The following is a 22,693-nucleotide window of genomic DNA, read 5'->3' as shown; positions in this document are numbered from 1 at the left end:
ATCAAACTTATTGGTCTATAACTCCTACAGTCTAGCGGATCTTTGTCTTTTTTTAAAACAAGGGATATTAGAGCCTCAGTTAGCGTTGGTGGTAGGCTGCCTTTGTCTAGGGCCTCATTGAACATACACAAAAGTAGGGGCGAGAGTTCTTTGGCAAATACTTTGTAAAACTCAGATGTAAATCCATCTATGCCTGGAGCTTTGCTAGTTGGGAGGTTTTTGATTACTTCTGAGATCTCTCCAATTGAGATTGGAATGTCTAAAGAGTCGATTTGCGTGTCTGAGAGAGTTGGAAGTTTTAGGGGTAAAAGGAAGTTCTTAATTTCTTGAGGACTTGCTTGTGATTCAGAGGAGTAAAGTTCCATGTAGAATTTTTTGAAAACGTTGTTAACCTCCATGGGTTTAGTCACCAAAGTGTTATCCTGTTTCCTAATTGCTGGTATGGCAGCCCAAGCTTCTTTCTGTTTAATGTAACTAGCAAGAAGTTTCCCCGTTTTGTCCCCATCTTCAAAGTGTTTTTGTCTTGCCCGAAACAGGGAAAATTCAGCCTTTTGGGTCAAAATAGTATTAAGTTCATATTTGATTCTAATTAAATGAGTCAGATTTGTAGGACTCATATCAGCCTTAAAGATTGATTCTGCAACATCAACTTTCTGCTCCAGATCTGCCTGTTTAGCCCGGTCGTTTTTTTTCTTATATGAAGAGTATTGGATTATAAAGCCCCTGATGAAAGCTTTTAAGGCTTCCCAAGCCACACCAGCAGATGGGGCGGAAGGAAGATTTGTCTCTACATATAAATCAATTTGATTTCTTGTGGTTTTAACAAAATTGGGTTCACTCAATAAACTAGCATTAAACCTCCATCTTGGAAATTTGGGGGAACTGATGAATGGATTTAGATATAGGTACACAGGAGCATGGTCAGATAGGAGTATGTTACCAATTGAGGAGGACACTGCCGATGATATAATTGATTTTGACATGAGAAAGTAATCGATCCTTGACCAGGTGTTGTGTGGGGTAGAGTAAAAGGTATAATCTCTACCAGAAGGATTGAAAATTCTCCAGATATCTATTAGGCCTAAGGACTGGCACATTCGACTGAAAACAGAGGCTGACCTAGTGTTATGGTGTGAGGGTGTGCTTCGATCCAGGATGTTGTCCGCAACTAAATTGAAGTCCCCCGCCATCAAGATAGGGTGGTCCCCCATGTGACTGAGCCTGCATTCCAATTGCCCAAAAAAGGTAGGGTCATCTATGTTTGGTGCATAGACATTAGCTAAAATCAAATTTTGACCTTGAATTTCCACCAATAGAAGCAGTATCCGCCCAAGCTCATCTTTATCCACCCTTGTACATTTAAACCCTAGCTGTTTGTGGATCAATATGGCCACGCCCCGACTCTGACTGCTGCCAGATGAAAAGAAAATATGTCCCACCCAGTCCCTGCACAGCTTATCTGCCTCCTTAGGTAACAAGTGGGTTTCTTGTAGAAAGACAACATCGGGTTTCCTAGATTTAATAAATGCCAAAACTTTCTTTTTCTTAATTGGGTTGTTGAGACCTTTTACGTTCCAGGACATCAAGGCAAGGTTTTTTTTGCAGTCTGGCACCATCACACAGCTAAAGTCAAGCTAGTGGTGGCAGTGGGAATTATGATTAACCTAATGTAGCCACTGAGTGAATAATATGCAGATGAGAGTGAGAGAGTCACCAAAAGAGAGAGGGAAAAAAAACCCCACAAAAAAGTAAATGTACAACAATCAGTGTAATAATGAACAAAGTTTAAGATGAATAAGAACTTTCCCCTACACCAGGCAGCCAACAGCACCAAAATCCGCACACATAATTCTTGGTCCATGACTTTAACCAGCCGGACAGACTGAACACAGAAAGCCCGCGCAACAGCAGCATGAATAGTCAGTTATTAATCCGGAGCTCCGATTGTCAGGTGAGAGAACAGAATACACCCTAAGGAGCTGGAGCTCTTTTTACTTATTTTTATTTTATTACTTTTAAATGATATTTTAGCCATTTGTTAGTACTTTATATTTTATTTAATATTTTATTTAACTGTACTTATTTATTTAGTTTTATGTTCTTAGACTTTGTAGTTTTGCGTTTTTATTCCATATCTCCAGTGTTTCCTCAGTGGGGGCCGGCTGCACTGGGGGCTGCAATTGACCCTGGTTGGGATGTCTCCGTCTTGTGGCTGGCATCATCTTGGCCAAGTCGGGGGTCTGCAACACTGTTTTACTGTGTGGGCCCCTCACTGTCCTTGTGGCGGGGCATGCCCGGGCAGAGGCATCTGGCCCTGTGCTGTAGGCAGCGCCCCATGCAGTCGGCCCCCTAGCGTTTACTGACCTGGCTCCTCTGTACTCAGTCACGCGCTTTTAAGATCACTTCATCTGTGTGTGTGTGTGTGTGTGTGTGTGTGTGTGTGTGTGTGGGTGTGTGTGGTGTATATTTGGTGTGTGTGTGTATGTGTTGGGGTTGGAGATGGGGCGGGGGGAGGGGACTGTTTTTAACATGTATAGCACTTTGTGCTGCATTTTAATGTATGAAAAATGCTCTATAAATAAAGTTTGATTTGATTTGATTTATATCCTGAGATGAAGCTATACTGCGAGATCAGTTTTTAAGGTGTGGAAATGTTGTTTCCGGTTCTGCTATAAAAGCAGCCCATCATCAGCATATAGCGATAATTTATGTTCATCTGTATTGATTTTAATACCTTTAACTGATAAGTCATCTCTAATGAGCTGGGCCAGTGGTTCAATACTTAACGTGAACAATAATGGTGATAATGAACATCCTTGTCGGCACCCCTGTTCCAATGCAAAGTTTTGTGATCTAAATCCATTAACTTTAATGGACCCGAGTGGAGCTGAATATAATGTTCGAACCCAATTTATAAACCCAGGACCAAATTTAAACCGTTCCAATGTCTGAAATAAATATTGCCAAGAGACACGGTCAAATGCTTTATATGCATCCAGTGATAGTAACATAGCGTTCTCCCCATTAAGGTTTACATGACTCATTATATTAAGTGCCCTTCGGAGGTCATCCCCATAAAACCTCCCTGCTATAAAACCAGTTTGATCAGGTTGGATTACGTGATTAACGATTTTATTTACTCTTTTAGAAAGTATGGGGGTAAGTATACGCAGGTCACTGTTCAGTAGGGACACTGGTCGATACGATTGACATTTTACTGGGTCTTTACCTTCCATATGCAGTATCACTATGGTCGCTTCTCTCCATGATGGTGCCATCTCACCAGATTCCAATGAGTGATGATATGCTCTTAAAAGGAGTGGTGACATAATTTCTTTTAGTTTTTTATAGAATTCAGTGATGTAGCTAGCCATCAGGGCCAGGACTTTTATTATTCTTCAACATTTTAATTGCTTCCATTATCTCATGCTGCCTAATTGGTTCATCCAATTCCTTTCTCATTGAATCTGTTAAATTAGTCAGTTTTATATTTCTTAAAAAGGAAGATAAGACTGTATCATTTACACAGGTATCTGAATTTTTGTAGAGATTTATAAAATTCTGCAAAAGCCTCTGCAATTTCATCAGGTTTAGTTAGTACTCGAGGGGAATTATCAGGTATTATTTTCAAGATAGTGTTAGAGGCTCGCTGTTTTCTTAATCTAATTGCCAGAAGTCGACTTGCCCTGACCCCATATTCATAATATTTCTGTCTAAGAAATCTCATATTATATTCAATCTTATCGTTGTTTAGGCTATTTTATTCTCTTCTGACGTCTTTTAATTTGTTCAGTATTGTAGGGTTTTGGGTTTGTTTATGTTGTGATTCCAAATTCTGAATAGCTTGTTCCAGTTCTATTTGTCTTGCTTCTCTTTTTTTCTTTCTGTTTGCTGTATAGGCAATAATTCTCCCTCTGAGATAAGCCTTTGCACAATCCCACAGTATAAGCGGTGAAATATCTAGAGTATCATTTGTCTCTAAATAGAACTTCAATTCCGCTGTAATAAAAGAAACAAATTCTTTGTCATCTAAGAGAGAGGCATTCAGTCGCCACTGTTTAGAAGTTGACCTATTCCCTATATCCCATAGTAATTCGATAGGCAAATGATCTGAAAATGTCACTGATAAAGTTTTAATATCCGTTATTCTGTATACTTCTGCCTTGGGGGTAAAAAAATAATCTATCCTGGAATAAGAAGCATGCCTATAAGAATAAAAAGTAAAGTCCCTGCTATTTGGATATTTACTCCTCCGTACATCTACCATGCCCAATTCAGTAGTTTGGTATTTCAGCATTTCGCTCATCCGGAAGAGTGGGGTGTTGGACAGTGGTTTTCTATCCACATATTGTGACATAATGCAATTAAAGTCCCCCCCCCTGCCCCATAAGTAATATTTCAACACTATGTCGTACCATCGTATTGAACACTTCTGATAAATCCCGGCTCATCCTCATTAGAAGCATATACATTCATAAGAGAGACCTCTACGCCATCAATTTGACCATTTAATAAAATAAATCTTCCCTCTGTATCTTTATGAATTGACGTCAAAGTGAAATTTACTTGTCTGTGTATTAAAATTGCAACCCCTTTTTTTCCTTCCAGATGGATGAGAGGAGTAGTAGACCTTAACTGCCCAAGATTTCCTAAGTTTGTCATGCTCAAAGTCTGACAGATGTGTTTCTTGCAGAAAGGCTATTTCACATTTAATCTGTCTCACCTGTCTCAATATCTTTTTCTTCTTCATGGGGTTGTGAAGACCCTTCACTTTATAACTTAATACTTTTATAGCTCCCATTATCTAAGGTTAGGTGTATATAATATGAGATATATTGCATCTGAAGGAGTAAGGGAAAGAAAAAGGGGGGGGGGGGGGGGGTAGGGACTTTAAGATGACATCGTTGGCATTGTAATGAACATAAAAACCCCAAATGGAACTCCAGGGCAACCATAAACAGTCAAAAAGGGCGTTCTCATAACTTCCGAACAAGAAAGAGTCCAAGTCCCTGCGGGAACTAGTCCCTAAAAGCAGTAGTTCCACTTCTTTCATTAATGTAGCAACTGTGGCTTACAGTGCTGTCGTTTCGTCTGACCATGCTGAAACCCCCTCCTCCACGTCCTTAATGCAGTGTTTTATTGATTCAATCTCCGTGCGAGTAGCGGAAGCATTGTTAGCAATTTCCGCCCGTAGAGCCTGTAGCTCACTTTTTATCACAGCAAAAGTTTCTGCTAGGGTACCTTTTAACTCTTCTTTTATCGCCAATAAGATGTCCGCTCTCAGAGAAAAAACAATGTCCATTTTTAATGCGACGGTGTCCATGTTTTTGTCCTCGTGCATTGTTTGTCTCGTAGTTGTAGTGGCAGTTCGATTAGCATTTCCAGGACCACTCGGTCTGGCCCTAGCTATGACTTACCAAAGCAGCTGTAACAATTGTATCAACCCAAATAATTCAATGAGTAATGTGCTTTGTGGGACTTAAGTGGACCTGAGAGTCAGTCTGGAGGTTTGCAGACAGAAATGAGTAATAATGTCTTTCAACTGGTAAGTAGACCAGGTCGTTATTGAAAATGAGAACTAGTTCTCTACTAACTTACCTGGTAAAATATATGTAAAATAAATAAATACAGTAGAAAGACATTGTTAACGATATCAGGTTTGCTGATTAATCTGTAGATTTTTAGATTACTGTCTTAAAAATGTCACATTCTACACAGCTGATCATCAAATATTTTCCTGCTGATACTTGATGCATCCAAAAGGTTCTGGGACTGTTCATTGTGTGTGTGCACAAAGAGCATCACAGTCACGCAGTGCAACATGTGCAAACTGTCCCGAGTGAAGAGGCCACATGACATCATGCTCTCAGCGTCAGGACCTGTGCTGCAGATGTTTTTGTGACTACTGGTAGGTGCCCACTTGCGATTTTTCCATGGACTGCAAACTGGAGCAGAGAGTAAACATTGCATTCTGTGTCAGTCAGCTGCAGCAATGATCCAATGTTAACGTCAAGGGTCATCAGTGGTCACGAGAAGTGGGTCTGTGGTTCTGACCCAAAGACCAAACGGCAGTTTTCACAGTGGAAGAGCCTGCAATTTCCAAAACTGGAGAAGTCGCGTGAGGTCAGGAGCGCAACAGTACCATGCTTGTTGTTTTCTTCAGCACTTCCATGATTGTACACTGCAAATTCATCCCCGACTGTCTCTGCTGCCAATGTAGAGTTCTAGCTTAAGGTCCTGAGGTGTCTGAGAAAATATTTGGTGCAAACAACCTCAACTTTTGCACAATGGCATGTGGATGTACCAATATGGAGTGCACCAGGTCACAATGCAGTGATTAGACAGAGTTTGTTTGACTACAACAACACAACTGTTGCTTCCCATTCACCCCACTCACCAGATTTGGCTCCTTGTGACTTCTTCTTTTTCTGCAAATTGAAACTCAGGTTTAAGGTTCTGTGTTTTGGCACAGTTTAGGAGATACAACACTAATCACAGATGAATGTGTTTACATAAAATTACTTCCAGGGAGTGCTAGAAGCCTTGCAGAAGTGTTGGGAGTTGTGTATTGCTGCATAAATAGAAAAATTTAACGGGTGATCGCCAAATTTACATCAACCCATCTTTTTAGAGCTCTTTGGAGTTAAAATGCCCTTTGTGAAATGGACATTATAGAACAAAGTTGTTTTGTTCTATGTCTGAACAAAAGAACTCAAAGCTAATGTTAAATCAAACCCATTTTATGTTAAATCAAACCCATTTTATGTTAAATCAAACCCATTTTTTTGATTTTTACTAAACTTTTTGATCTCACCTCTTAGATTTGTTTTCATTCTGGGGTTTAGACTTTGTATACAGGCCAGCTTTGCTTTAGCTGCCCATCTGTGTCCATCCAAATTCTGTCTAACTTTTTCTATAATGTGTGTTTGATGTATACAAAGTACAGTGAGAGTTAAGGTAAGAACTCAACTTAATACATACATGTACAGGCAAATTTATACATAAACTATTGTTTTCACAAAGGGCTTTAAAACTCCAAAGAGCTCTAAAATGCACTATTTTCAGTAACCTTTTTCTGAATGAAAATCTGCTGCACTCATGAAAGTACAGGTGTGGCTGGACCCAGCTCTTCACCTCAGTGTTCAAAGTTCATCCCAATTGAACTTTACTTCTGCCTGTTATCTTATAGAAGCAAGGGACACAGCAAATGAAGAGGGCAAACAAAAATGTGCAAAAGTGTTACATGTCATATGTGAGCAGCACGGTCTGTGGAAATATGATGATTCACAAAAATGGAACAGTTATTCCCTCATGTGGCATTCCTCCAATGCACAACTCACTCTTCAGCTTCCTTTCTTTAAAACCAACTCGTCTTCCCACTCCAGGTTCTTTCTTCTCCGCCTAATCCCTTTTATAGAACGGAGAGACAGTCTGACAGGCCTGGAGATGGGGGAAAGCACTCCTACTTAAAGAAAGTGCCCGGGTAAATTTGGGGCAGGTGGTAATTATTTGGGCCTCATTATGGGATCACATTTCCTCAAATCATTCTCTGTGGTAACTGTTACTGGATATAGGCCTGACACTGTCAATAAAACGGAGGGAAAGATGACACGCTTTTTGTTTTGACAGGACTAAAGCAGCATTTGCAAAGAGAGAAAATGCAAGGGCCTCAGAGCCCACTTTTCCACATGCTCCGACAGAGAACGACCCTCTGCTTTATTTCCCTGGCACTGGGCAGTCCGGCATCACTCTCATATTAGCATTTCATGTAAATCTACTTAGTTTAGGGTCACAACATACCATGATGTCTGATTGAAGAATGTGTATCTGTGCGATCTGTGGCACTGAGAGCTGGACCACAGAGTGTGTGTAGAAGTCAGCGTTCCTGTATCATTGGACAGATATAATCTTAGGAAAAGCTGACTGTCTTTGGCTGTCAGCACCCTCCGAAGCAACCACCCAGATTGAGACACACACTCCTGCACCTAGCACTGTGTTATTCACAGAACCATGCAGGGACTTTTTGCACAAGTGGATCAGTAAACACGCTCATGTACACATATGTTGACATGCAAGCACTTGCTCAGATGCCTCAGCAACAATATATAGTTGTTCGCTCACTCTTTAACCCACCCTGTTGCACAGACTCTCACATGCTGATGTCACGCAGACTTGTTACCTGATGTCTTTCCAAGAAGCAAAGAGTCAGCATCTCAACTCATCCTGTCACCTCACAGTCCATTATGTCTTTATCTTTTGATGTGCAGTGTGGGTCAGGAGATGCCCACTTTCCATTGAATTTGGGTCACTTTTGACCCATGTTGTGCATCAAAGGGTTAAAAGAAAAATGCATGGACCAGATGGTAGCAGGGATCCACAGTGTGTGTCACCCAGTGATCCCAGCAGCTAGTTCATTTTCAGCTATCACATGCTGTCTTGATGCTTCTTTTGGCAGCCACTGTTCCTGGGCTTAAAACAAACATTTGCTCTCATTGTAGAATCTTCTGCCAAGTTGAATGAGAGAAAACTCCGATTCAGACATTCAGAGAAAACAAAATGTGATCTGGAACTTAGAGGGAACGGATTCAGGTGCTTTCAGTTATGATGTGCTATAAACCTGTGTGTATGCAAGAGTAAAACCAGAAAGAGTTTTATCACCCCACCAGCTGTCATTGAAGATTATTAGCGTGTGTGCATAACAGGTGCGTCTTGAAGGCTTCAAGAGAAGGAAAGAGACAAAGCGATTTAATTCAATGTACAGCCAGGATGTAAGAGTCACTGGCTGAAGAAGTGGGTCAAAACCCAGGAAGCATATTTTTTTGCATTTATGTGTGAATGTGTGTTTTTGCAGGCTTTCATGTGACAGGGTTGATTGAATTCTTCCCTGATATGCACAAAGCTGGCAGGCTTTCCGGCCTCGAGGCAGAGCTCCATAGAAGAAGCCTTTTTCCTTTGTCACTCTCAGTCCTGTCTGCTATGATAGAATAATGAGCACTGATGTACTTCTTGCATCTCCTTCGACTCCAGTCTGTTTCATCCTGGTTTTTTGCATAGCATTTGTGCAACAAGTCCTCAAACTTTTACGACCACACAGGTTGTATGTAACGTGCCCCGGAATACGACCCATGAGAGAGTATTTAGGTTAGCGCCCCTACGGGAGACAGGAACGCATTACGGGATTTAATTCACAAAACGGCTTTTCCCTCGCGAAACGGCTTTTTCCTCACTTTCGCAACACGGGTTTAAGGTTATGGTTAGGGTTACGGTTAGGGATAGTGTTAGGTAAAAGTTTGTTCACGGTGACGTTTCAGCTGAGACACCGGAGTGTCGATATTTACTCAACCGCTAGAGGTCGCTTAATGTCAAAACGTAACACTCCGTCGTAATACGGGCGTGTACAGACGACCTATGTGATCGTTTTTTCTTTGAGGACAGGTTCCATTTTTGCGTATAGTTCTTCAGAAGCCCTGTGACCTGAGCAGCTGGTAATTGAGTGGTAGAGTTTGATGAGAGGTGCAAGCTGCTTTTGCTTCCCCCTTTAACACACACTGACATAACTGACTGGGCCCAGTTCCCTGCTGGCAGGAGATGAACTAGAAAACTCTCTTGCTGATTATTGGCGGATGAATAAAGGAGATCCGCAGGGCTAAGCGAGGGGAAAAAATATTATTGACTTCTCACCGCAGCTACTCTTTATTTTCCCCCTTTTTCTGTCCATGTATTTGTTTTTGAGGCTCTTAGATTCTTTCCTGGGAATATTTTTGGTGTAGTCTTTGATTGAGCTGGAAAGGAATGCCTTTAATCGTGGCTACAAAGGAACCGAGGGACATGTCCCCGTCAGTTTAGCAACAGATCTAGACAGATGAGGAGGAGGAGGCGGAATGGAGGAGTGAGCATTGTTAACAGTCTGTGGGGAACTGTTTGCGTGCCCTGTGGTTTCTAGTCCCTGTGAAATGGAGACTCAGTGATTTGGTTTCCCAGGCCCCTTTTTCTCAGGGCCATACAAAAACCAAATGAAGACGTTTCAGTCTGTCTTGGTTGCTGTTTATAGTCCAGTGTGTCTCTAAATGGTAGATGGCACCAATGGTGGCACATGTTCACACCGCCATCTGATTGTAAGTGGTGTGGGCATATCTAAAATAGAAGATAATGCTTAGTCTTGTCGACGTTGCAAACATAGTCACTGCGACCATTGAGGTGGTTGCCCTCAGAGCCTCAGAAAGCCAGAGGAAAGTAAAGCAGCCAGTCCTTCTGAGCCTGCTTGGCTCAGCTTTATTAGGTATTATTGCTTAGTCTCATGCATAAACATGTTTAAATATCACAGTATGATCCAAAAATCATCATGTAAATCTAAAGACTCAAGTGAGGGATGTTGTTTTTCAGTAAAATTTGGTTTACTTACTGAAAGTTGCTCTTTCTCAACATTTCCCACCAATCTCCAGCAAGAAAGAGCAGAGGTCATAGCATCAGTGAAGTAGTGTCATTAAAGGATTTTTTAAATTTTATTTTCTTTCTTTTTCTTCGTTAAGGGCCAAGTTCAACTGTAGGCCTTTAATTTGAGCCTAGTAAATGCAGCCTGGTAGAGGCAGCTGGCAGCGCAGAATGCAGGCCAGGCCAGGCCAGGGCGTCATGCTGTCCTGCTGCCTGTCTTCCCTCCTGAGGAGGGCAGCCATGAAGGCAACATGCAAGTGAAAACATAATTCAGGACAGAATTCTCAACAGTTTCGATTTTCAGTCTTGTAGAGTCACAAATTGCTTTTAGTGACTTATTTCAACAGTTTGTTCATTACTTTTAACTAATTATTTGATTTTTTTTCCCACAGTGACTCACAGCAGGATATTTGAACAGTTCTTTCTGTAATTTAGCTAACTATTTTAAATGTTTAACCTTTACTTACGGCAAATATTTGAGTGGTTTCTTTGTTCCTTTCATTCATTATTTGAACAGTTCACTCATCAATTGTCAATTTTAGCCATTACTTTTAGCTAATTATTTGAACCGTTTCAACGTGGCTTGAAGCAAACTGTTGATTCACTGCTTTAGGTACCCATTTTGACAGTTTGAAAAGGACTTTTCATTTAAATTATTTATTCATGAATTTAGTGTAATTTTTCAATAATTCATTATTTTTAATTATTGAAGCAGTTTCTTCATAACTTCAACATATTACTACAACTAAATAGTTTTAGCTAACCGAAACATTTATCTATTTATGTGGAGTTAACAATTTAGTCAATTTTTTATTCATTACTTATAGTTAACAATTTAACAGCAATTAAATAATTTAAACTTTTTAACCCTTATGTGTAGCTCATTACAAAATCTATTTATGCATGAATTTACCACTTTTTATAGCTAATTGTTTATTGCTTTTAGCTTATCGTTAGAACTGTTTAACCATTACATTCGGGTTGCTATTTTTCATTACTTTTGGTGAACGTTTTGAACCAGATGAGTCCCCGTAACTGGTGGGTTAATGACTATTGTGCCTGTACATTCATCAAGGATTACCTGCCCCCCCACAATCATTCCATGAAGCCCCTGGACAGTGCAGAAGTAACCCCCAGAGGTGCATGTGCACGTGGTTAGGAATCACTGATGTCTTGGTCGTACTGATGTTTCCTGTGGAAACACTAATGGTGGATGTCATGTTAATTCGCTGCCGCATTTATTAGTTATTAATCCACTGCACAGCACAATTGTAACACCCTAAGTGTTTCCCTTCCATCAACCCCCATCTCTCATTTCTTTCCTCTTTTTTATCTTCCTGTCCCACCACAGTTCCCCAACTCTCCTGTCTCTTCTTGTCTCCGCTCCTTCTGACAGATATGCACCAGCCCTTGCAGAACATTACGTCAATTCCTTGCCTAGGGGTGCCAGCTGTTGATGTCACCCTTGGGTCTTTTTAATTTAGGGATTTCCGCTGGGTGAGATGAGGGGAACCCCATGACCTCAGCCTATAGCCACATGAAGAAGCCCACCAGGACAGAACGAGGCCGGGATGGGCCCATAACCAGGCTGGGAAGAGCAGGGCAAGGCAGGGTACGGTGGTAGCGCTCTGCTGCGGTGTGGGTGAGCACAGAGGCGGGGTGCTGCAGGGTGATCTGTGAGCTTTAACAAGGGCTGATCTGACAGCGCTGTTTTAGGGGGTGTCATCATTCATGTCAGGTGGGCAAAGTAGTGATATGTGGAGATGTTTCAGTGCCCCCTCTCTGACTGTCGTGCAAGTCCTCGTACCCGTGACAGCTTGTCTGTGACTTGCAAACACTGCTGCTATCCTTTGAGCTCTTAAATACAGCCTTTCAGCAGCTAAGAATTTCCTCCCTTTCAGAGGGGATCAAATGTTCCTACCAAAGACTATCTCTCATTCTTTCAGTCCTCAAGGCTTTGAATGGGAGTGAACATCACCATTCCATGTAATTGATTTTGTAGGGTGCCACAGTTTTTCCTCTTTGTATCAGCTGGGTATAGTTCAGAGGAAATGCCTTCATTTATGACATAAAGGCGTCCAATAAGTGCAAGTGTTGTTCTCTAAAAGTGTGAAAACAGCTTTAGCGTCTCTGTCCAGACCATCAGAAATGGTTGTCTTGAACTTTTCTTTATCTGATTCTCAAGTTTGATTGTGTCTTTTGTGTTTTTAAGGTCATATACTATAGAGGAGGTGTTGTGTTTGTTAGTACATATGGACAACTGTATGGAATGTACTGCATGATATTTATTTGTAGCTTTTTCAACCCACCTAACTTCTTAAGAAGTTAAATTAATTTATTCTTCAAAACAATTTCTAAAGAAGTTTTTTCTCCCAATCTCGAATCTAAACCTAAATACGAAATAATTCAAATTTAATTCCTACCAAACTACACTGAAGTATCTCAGTAAGTTTTTTTGATTCTATAACCTATGATTTTGAAGTGATATTCTACTACCTGTTTAAGGGGATGCATTATGTTTTCCTTATTTCGTGTTACATGTTGGACGTTCATAGTAAACATAGTCAAAGTCTTTATCTCTCATCAGTACACGTGGCAAAACCTATTAATCTATACATTTGGGGTCCAGCTGGACCCCAGTCGTATTTCAACTTTTTCACATTTCTGTACCTGTCCATATCCTCTCAATATATATTTTCTTAAAACGTGTGTCGTCTATGGATACAAATATGGAAAAAAAACAATGAAACTTGAGTGACTTATGATGTTTTTATACAAGACAAAATGACATGAAAGTAACACAACTTTCGCTATTTTCATCCTTTTGTGATTTTTATTGCAGAATCGTGTCTCATTATAGCTCGGATGGTACAAAGGAGACATTAATGGTTTGTAGTAGAATAACATATACAATGGATATAAAAAGTCTACACACTCCTGTTCAAATGCCAGGTTTTTGTGATGTATAAAAATGACAACAAGATAAATAACTTCAGAAGTTTTTCCACCTTTAGTATGACCTATAACCTGTACAACGCAATTGAAAAACAAACTGAAACCTTTCAGGGAGGTGAAGTAAAAATAAACAACTGAGATAATGAGGTTGCACAAGTGTGCACACCCTCTTCAACTGGGAATGTGACTGTGTTCAGATTTAACCAAGTACATTCAAACTCATGTTAAATTGGAGTCAGCACACACCTGTCACCATTTAAAGTGCCTCTGATTAACCTCAAATAAAGTTTAGCTGTTCTAGTAGGCTTTTCGTGACATTTTTGTAGCCACATCTTCCAGCACAAGCATGGTCCGCAGAGAGCTTCCAAAGCAGGGTTAGCAGGATGTCATTGTTCAACGATATCAGTCAGGTGAAGGGTACAAAAGAATTACCAAGGAATTAAATATACCATGGAACACAGTGAAGACAGTCATCATCAAGTGGAGAAAATATGGTACAACAGTGACATTACCAAGAACAGAACGTCTGTCCAAAATTGATGATAAGACGAGAAGAAAAACTGGTCAGGGAGGCTGTGAAGAGGTCAACAGCAACATTGAAGGAGCTGCATTAATTTCTGGCAAGTATTGGTTGTATAACACGTGTGTCTTCTTCATATATCTGGGCTATGGGGTAGGGTGGCACGACGAAAACCTTATCTTATAAAGAAAAGCATCCGAGCCCGGCTTCATTTCGCAAAAACACATTTGAAATCTCCCTAACATGTGTGGGAAAGTTTTTTGTGGTCCGATGAAACCAAGGTTTAAATTTATGGCCATGATTCCAAAAGGTATATTTGCGGCAAAAACAACACTGCTCATCACCACAAGAACACCATATCTACAGTGAAGCATGGTGGTAGCAGCATCATGCTTTGGGGCTGTTTTTCTTCAGCTGGAACTGGGGTCTTAGTCAGGGTGGAGGGAATTGTGAAAAGTTCCAAATGCCAGTCAGTGTTGGCACAAAATCTTCAGGCTTCTGTTAGAAAGCTGAAGATGAAGAGGAACTTCACCTTTCAGTATGGCAATGACCCAAAGCACACATCCAAATGAACAAAAGAATGGCTTCACCAGAACCAGACTGAGATTTTGGAATGGCTCAGCCAGAGTCCAGACCTGAATCCGATCGAACATCTGTGGGGCGATCTGAAGAGGGCTGTGCACAGGAGATGCCCTTACAATCTGTGAGATTTGGAGCGGTTTTACAAAGAAGAGTGGGCAAATATTGTGACATCAAGATGTGCCACGCTGATAGACTCCTACCCAAAAAGATTGAGTGCTGTAAAAAAAAAAAGTCAAAGGTGCTGCAACAAAGTACTAGTTTAAGGGTGTGCATATTAATGCAACCAGGCTTTTTTAAGGTTTTTATTTTGTATTTTTCCCCTTTAAAAGTTTCTGTTTGTTTTTCAATTGTATTGTACAGGCTATAGGTCACATTAAAGGTGGAAAAAGTTGGGAAATTATCTTGGTGTCATTTTTTTACATCACAAAAACCTGACATTTGAACAGGGGCGTGTAGACTTTTTATATCCACTGTGTATAGTCCTTCTGATTGCAACTGTCCTCTTTGCCACTGGGGTCCATGTGTGAAGTGCGACTGTGCTTGTTTGTCCTGCTTTAAGTTACTGTAATGTTTTTTAGTTATTCTCTTGTTTTTTCACTGTGAAGCACTTTAGTCGCCCTTTGGGATGTTGTAGTTGGGCTATAGAAATAAACTTTGATTGCCATAGTTCAGATGATTACTACTAATGATTACTGACATGTATTGCTTACTACTCCTGAATTGAAATGAAACACAATGCAAATGAAGCAGCCATCACAAGAGCAGCATAACACAAACATACATAAATAAAAGATGCACACCTATACTGCAGTAGTTGTTGCAATGAAGCTTCTTTGTTATTTTAAACTTCAGATTTTCACAAGTACTTATTTTCTTGTGTTTTTTTCATTGCATTCTTGCAGTACCACCCTCTGTCTCTGTGCAACACAAGTGAGGATGAACGACAAGAGAGTGACTTCATCACCATTGTCAAACTGGAGCACAGGGTTCCTCGCTGTAAGGCGCTTCACGATAAGGTACGGATCACACACAATTTAACACACAAACGTGGTGCTGAATGCGTCATGCATTTTTCTCAGTTGAACACTCTGAGAAACTCCCCTCTCTGTGACCTCTTCCTCTGTCAGACATGGCAGCAGACAGAAAGACCATCTTGCCATCTTGTCTTCTCTCCAGTACCCCTTCCGCTCTTGGATTTAGACTTTAAAGAGAAGATGGTTTTAGAAGGAATTATTTGGCAGGAGCTTAATGTTTTGTTCAGGACAGTGATCTTTCAGAGTTAGGACTCCGACAGGAGGGGGTGGACTTAGCTCAGTGCTGCTATGTAGCAAGTGGCAATGAGCCCTGGCTTTGGATGTAAGGCTTTCAAGCCCCAGCTGTCACTGGTCCGATCCCAGCCAGCCAGCCAGCCAGAACCAGACACTGACTCTGCTTTTCTCTAGTATGAACGCAGCCAAAGCTCCATAGATTCCATCCACAATGGTTTATATGTATGTGTAATTTTGACAGACTTGACCTAAATCTCCCTTGTGTGTAGGTATTCTACCCTACACACTGGCTGGCATGCCCCAGCTTTAAAGTAGTGTGATTTAAAGCTGTTGCTATTTTTTCCTCGTTTTTCAAGTGGTGACAAATTAGCAGGCAGGAGTATAGTTAGACGACTGCCTTTTTTTAGCCTGTGTTTTCTTATCCCCTAATTTAAAGCCATGTTTAGGAGCAGCCCGCCATGGCGACGATGTTCAGACATTCCCACACTTCCCTGCTCCTTTCCTCCTCCTGTTGCTCCTTCAGTGGGAACCAAACCAGTGAGGAGGGGTGTCACTCAGAGCTGACTCCACAAAACAGTTTTGATTAAAGCCTTAATGGCAACACTGTGTTGTGCCATAAATAAAACATGCACTCTCCCCCATGCAGATGTACCCTTGAACAAAAGGTTGTTGCTTCCGAGTGCTTTCTCTCTCCCAGGAATCGCCTTTGAAATCAAGAGAAGGAGGGAGGAAGTGTGTGCGTGCGTGTGTTTGTGTGTGTATGGGCGTGCGCGCGTGTGTGTGTGCGCATGTGTGTGCGCTGGACTCTTTCTAGTTGTTTTGGTCGTGTGGAAAGTATGTATTGCAATAAACTCCACTCCAGCCACCTGCATCCTTGCTTCCTTCGCAAGATTCAAAGCTTTTGGTCGTGGTGGATTTATTGGGGATTCAAGTTGCAGCTGTTGAGTAGTTTGCGCTCAGCCTTTTGAAGAGGATGAATCAGATGGTTTGGGATGTGTGGTGATGGGTCAGCCATGGTCTCTAGCTGAGACTTGTTTACAGTTTAGTCTGACTGTAACCCGCCCCGCCAATCTATAGATACTTTGACGGCCACAGAGGGTTCCTGTTTCACCACATACACTCAGAATAGACCATAAACCAAACAAAGTGAAATTCAAATCCTTCAAGGATAAGGTTTCATTGTTGTTCTTTGTTCAGATATTGCAGGGACATGTCTTTGCTGATTTGCAGTGGTTTGTGCTTTCTCTCTAATGTTTTTTACTGGATAATTCTAAACCAGTCTCCAATCAATTTGGAAAATGAAATTTTAGCTCTCTGCATGTGTCTGCTGCTTTTTTAGATGTTTTAATAATGCAGATAATCTTACAATAAAGAGGATCACATCTTATGCACTTCTCTGGATACCTCTGCATTAGACCTTTAACCATCGCCCTTTCCGGGTACTTTGAGCACTACTGACCATCACTCCCCCACATGCACACATTGTACTGAGACGAGCTGTAGGATGAGCTGCTACTCCCTTTGACTTTTTATTGCTGCAAATTTTGAGATAGTTTTCATCACAAGTAACTCGACTTTGCTCAAAATACTTTATTGCAATTAAGAGGGAAACATAAAAAAACAATATCTGAGAAATGATGTTTTAAATGAAATGTTAAATTTCTTTAAAATCTTTGTGATTTTTCTCTAAAGTAACTTTAATATGCAATCCTTAAGTATGCCATTTTTCATGTAGCTCATTAAAACTGGGTATCTTGTTCTAAATTCTTAATATTGACTCTTGGCCTCATTTTTTTGTGATTTTATTTCATTCTTAGTTCTCATGTTGACATCACAGAACTAAAAAGCAAACTGAATACATGTTATTATGGTCTGAGCACTGAATGGTGCGAAGACTCTATTGGAATGCAAGGAATTCTTATTCTTATTAATATACTTTTTTGGTCCTTCAAAACAATCTCAAATTTGGCGGCCTAAACATTCCCCAAAATGTGTGAAACTTTGCAAACACATCAGGATCTGCGAAAAACTTAAGATTTTATGGGACTTGCGCATGTATGTGCCAAAATGGTGCCATAGCGCCCCCTACAAAATTGCAAAATGTGATTACTAACCCAACTCGCAAGACGTTTTATCTACAGCTACAACATTTTGTAGGCATATGTAGCACATCAGTACAATCAAAAAAGTCATTATTACAGCCAATTACAACCAAACTGTAAACCTAACAGGAAGTCGGCCATTTTGAATTAGCTGTGAAATTTTTTGAGATAAATTCCTCATCAGGGGTAACCCCGAGAGACCTCAAATTTGGCCAATATATGCAACAGGCCTTACTGATGAAAAGTTATCAGATTGTTCCACCAAAGTCAAAGGGCATGGCCATGGTGGCGAAAAATCTTGATCCTTTGCCATGAAACAGGAAGTGCTGCCTAAATCTACATGCTCAAATCTGCCTGAAACTTTGTATGTATGATCAGAGACCTGTCCTAACGACATCCACATGGTAATATACATTCACAGTTACAGCACCACCCTGTGGTATCATGAAATAGCCATTGTTTACACTTTGATGTACTATTCTTAGCCACTTGATCATATTCACCTCATATGTGGTGACAAAATCCTTAAGATGTTGATGATGATTCCCGGAGAAAATGGTGACTCATGTGTCTTTGAGGGCGTGACGAATTTCAATGTCTCGCCATGAAAATTGAACTTTTTATATCGCAGCTGCAAATGATCCAGTCTGATCCAAACTTCACATGCTGGATAACAGTTTTAATCTGAACAAATCAACATTCAAAAATGTAAAAATACTCATAGTGCCATCTATTGGCAACAGCAAGTTATTGTCATTGCATTTGCATGTGCCATTGCCCGAAACTTTGTCATATCTTTCTGAAAATTGGTCAGCTTATTCTTCATACCTTGATGATGCCACAGTGTGAAGATTTTAACCATTCATAAAATGTTGTTGCCGTGGCAATCCATCGTTGCTGTGACAAATGAAATACTTTTTGACAGGTTAGGAATGCTCAAAAACTCGCCAAAAATTGCCACACACATCAGAACTGGCGAAAAAAAATTATATTTTAGGGGAATTGCACATGTGTGTGCTAAGAAGGCTCCATAGCGTCACCTGGAAATTTTCAAACAGGAACAACGGCCAGTACATGTCATCTTCAGCTATGAAATTTGATAGGCATATGTAACTCCTCAAGACTCAAAAAAATGTAATCGACATCCATACCCAAAATACAACAGAATGTCGGCCATTTTGAATTATGTTTCATATTTTTGACAATTTTGGGTCATTTTTGGAAAAAGAGTTACAAACTCAAACAGGGTAATCCCAAAAAAGCTGAAATTTGGCCAGGGTGTACACCGGGCATGGGTGATCAAAAATTTTCAAAATGCTCCACAAAAGTCGGAGGACCTGGAAATGCCAGCCCCCAGAATTTCGCCATGAAACAGGAAATACTGCGTAACTAGCCTGTACATGCTTCAATCTGCCTCAAACTTTACGTGTTTTGACTTCCGCTCTGACGACAGTCACAGACCATAACACAGTCACAGTAATAGCGTCACTTGATGGATGAACAGAAAATGTTGTCTAAATATCCCTAACATGCTCCAATTTGCCTGAAACTTTATACATGTTAGTCTGGCCTTCACCAGATACATAGGTCGATATACACTCTCAGTTGAAGCGTCACCTGGTGGACATGATTGAATTTGCCGACCAGCAAGGACACAAGAACCCGTTCAATGCTGCTGGCAGCTATAATTTGTTTTTTGGTTTTTTTGGTGGTGAATGACAATATTCAGGTACCTTCAAACAGCATTTAATATGAGCACAGTGGACTCAGTAATCAAAATAGAAGGGGTTTGGAAGATATTTTGCGTTCGACCACTGAATGGTGCAAAGAGCCTATTGTAACCTGTGAATTATTTTCCTGTTTTTTAAAACTCAAATTTGGCAGCCTATAAATGCTCGAAAACACATGAAACTCTGCACACACATCAGGACTGGTGAAAAATTTGATATTTTGGGGCAATTGCATAGATGTGAGCTAAAATGGCTCAATAGCGCCACCTGGAAAATTTGTAACATCTACTGCTGGCAACATGTTATATTATGGAGCATTAATTAATTAATATATAGCATTAATTAATCAATATTACAGCACATTTAATTTTCATTCGGGAATTAATATAATCATTGTATTGTATTGTATGTTTCAACTACAGCTGCTTAATTTGGTAGGCGTATACAGCATGTCAGATTGAACAAAAAAATCAGCAGCACCCATATCCTAAACCTAACAGGATGTCTGACTTTTTGAATTGACTGTTTTGAAATTTGATGTTTTTTGCTCATTTTCAAGAGCTATAAACTCAATGGGCATAACTCCAAATCACCTTAGATTTGGCCAGTACATACAACAGGCCTTAGCGATCAAAAGTTATAAAAATATTCTGCAGAAGTCAAAGGGCGTGGCCATAGCGGCCTCTGGAAGCTTGATCTGTCGCCATGAAACATCAGGTGCTTTGTAAATGAACTGAACATGCTCCAATCTGCCTGAAACTTTACATGTATGATCAGTGACCTGCCCTGATCCATATGGTGAAATACATTCACAGTCATAGTGTAAAAAATGACATTTTTTGTTGCCATTTCTTATTGCACATATTCATCTCAAATGTGGTGACATAAGCCTGAATACACTGATGATGATTAATGGAGAAAATGGTGACTTGTCATCAAAGGGCGTGTCTGTAACAACATTGCGAATTTGGATGTCTCACCAAGACTACTGAAGTGTTTATATCTCAGCTACACATGATCATATCTGGGCCTAATTTCATATGTTGTACACCAAGCCCAGTCTGAAGACATCCACACTCAAAAATTTAGTTATAGCGCCCCGTACTGGTAAAAGGAAGTTTAGGCATTACATTTGCACTTTCCATTGCCTAAAATTTTGTCAAATAATTCTGGAAATTGGTCAGCTCAATCTTCAGCTCTTGACAATGCCGCAGTGTGAAAATTTTGACCTTTGATCTAAAAGCGCCATTGTTGCCGTGATAAAGTACTTTTTGACAGGTTGAAACTGCTGAAAACCCAACCAAAATTGTCACACACATCACAGTCGACCAAAAAAAGGACACTGTATGCATCTGGCCACTGCATGTGACCCCCAACAACATTTTCATCAAATAGCCCCCCGCAGTACCTTTCACCTACATCCACGAAAGTTGGTTGGCATACAGAGCACATCAGGACGCACAAAAAGCCTTTTGGAGCCATTCCCCTTAACCCAATAGGACAGGGGTCGGTGGAGTACTGCGCTCTCTCAGTGCTGTTCTTGTTAATTGACGTGACAAGCCATGAGCGTGTGTGTGTGAACACGTGTGTGCCAGGAAGTGAAATTAACTTTTTAAGCTACAGACAGATATGTACAAATATGATTCATTCAATAGTAAATTAGCAATTTGTGCCGCAAGTCTACCAACCACTTCATGTTAAACCAGTATCTGGCTGCTGCTAACGTCCCACCATGGTGTGCCAGCTTGTGGAAATAGGTTGGAACGTTAAATAATTAATTTCGGAATAAATATTGTCAATTACAGTGTTGAAACAGGTTCTACAACCTGGAAAAATGCAGCGTTTTAGCAGTAGTCACTCTCTCCCGCAATTTCATCACAACAAATAAGCTTAAAACGTCACAACTTTTATCGCAACTTATAAGAAAACAACAACAATCACGAAAAACGCCCACGAAATCGTGGAGGGACTGAATGTTTTAAGCTGCACTTTCTCCCACACACTTTACTTTGATGAAACACCATGAATGTGAAGCTGTTTTGTGAAAACAGCTCTTGCAGTGATTGAGTCTTTGGCCCATGCCTGAACTTGTTGACTCTCATAGAAAAGCCTAGCATATTGATTCTGTTCCTCTCAGATGAAAAGGGTTCCTGGCCTGATTGCACAGTAATACCATTTTCTTTAACTAGGCTTTTCATGTGCATGTTTATGCATACAATGTGATACATTACTATGTTACTTTAAATGTACTTTCCCAGTTTTTTGTTAACCTACTCACTGTACAAGACAGTGCTCGAAGCAGATGACACTGATAGCGTGTCTGGAGTATTTGTAATGTTTATAGTAAAAATGCTCTACAACAAGATAATTGACATTAATGTAACAGTGTTCATTGTTTTTGGTGTTTCAAAAATCTGCAGCTTGACATGTAGCTGAGTTGCTGTAGGTGAATCTTCTTTGTGTCTCTGCTGTCCTGCTGGCTATTGATCATGTTTATTCTATTAAGTTTTCTCTACAAACAATGTTCGCTGTGTGATTCTGTGCACGATAATGTTGGTAAGTCAGTCTGCCCACCAGTTTGATCTACAATGAAATATGTCAAATCGATGAATTAGCAGCACTTAGTAGCATTTCGTATATTTATGGTCTCTGGATTGTAGGGTGTTCGGGTCTGTGGGACCCGTTTTCATTTTTGTATAAAAGAAAAGTAGTACGATAATTTTTTATTTCAAACTCAGATTCATTGGACTTGGCTCATTTCCTGTGAAGAACATATATCAAAACACATTTTCAATGACCACACACCGTGCACCCCCCCCCCCCCCCCCCCACCCCCACATTTATATTAGATACAGGATGTTCAGGCCAATGAAAGTGTGGAAATTTTAGGTCCTGTGTATCTTCACTCTGTCGTCCTCCTTTCTGGGCCTCCTGTGTGTGTGTGTGTGTGTGAGAGACAATATTGGAATTGTCCGTCCTGCCGTTCCTGCACCAAGTTGCAGCATTGTTGCAAATTTCAAGCAACGACACCCTCTGTCTTGCGTGAACAAATCTTTATTTTCTCACACTCTATCCCAGCTGCAAATTGGTGCTGGGACACAATAA

General features: G+C 40.5%; 1 protein-coding gene across 1 annotated transcript in view; it reads left to right on the top strand.

Moving 5' to 3' along the window:
* LOC110965831 (E3 ubiquitin-protein ligase RNF43) overlaps positions 1–22,693 on the top strand; it is a 126,974-nt gene that overhangs the window by 69,684 nt on the left and 34,597 nt on the right. Inside the window, exon 2 of the mRNA XM_022214994.2 lies at positions 15,391–15,504. Within this exon, the coding sequence (XP_022070686.2) occupies positions 15,391–15,504 (114 nt within the window). The remainder of the gene's footprint in view (positions 1–15,390; positions 15,505–22,693) is intronic.

Source organism: Acanthochromis polyacanthus, chromosome 17, assembly GCF_021347895.1.
Source record: "Acanthochromis polyacanthus isolate Apoly-LR-REF ecotype Palm Island chromosome 17, KAUST_Apoly_ChrSc, whole genome shotgun sequence".
In the NCBI taxonomy this organism is placed as follows: domain Eukaryota; kingdom Metazoa; phylum Chordata; class Actinopteri; family Pomacentridae; genus Acanthochromis; species Acanthochromis polyacanthus.
This window is presented reverse-complemented; position numbering and strand designations above follow the sequence as displayed.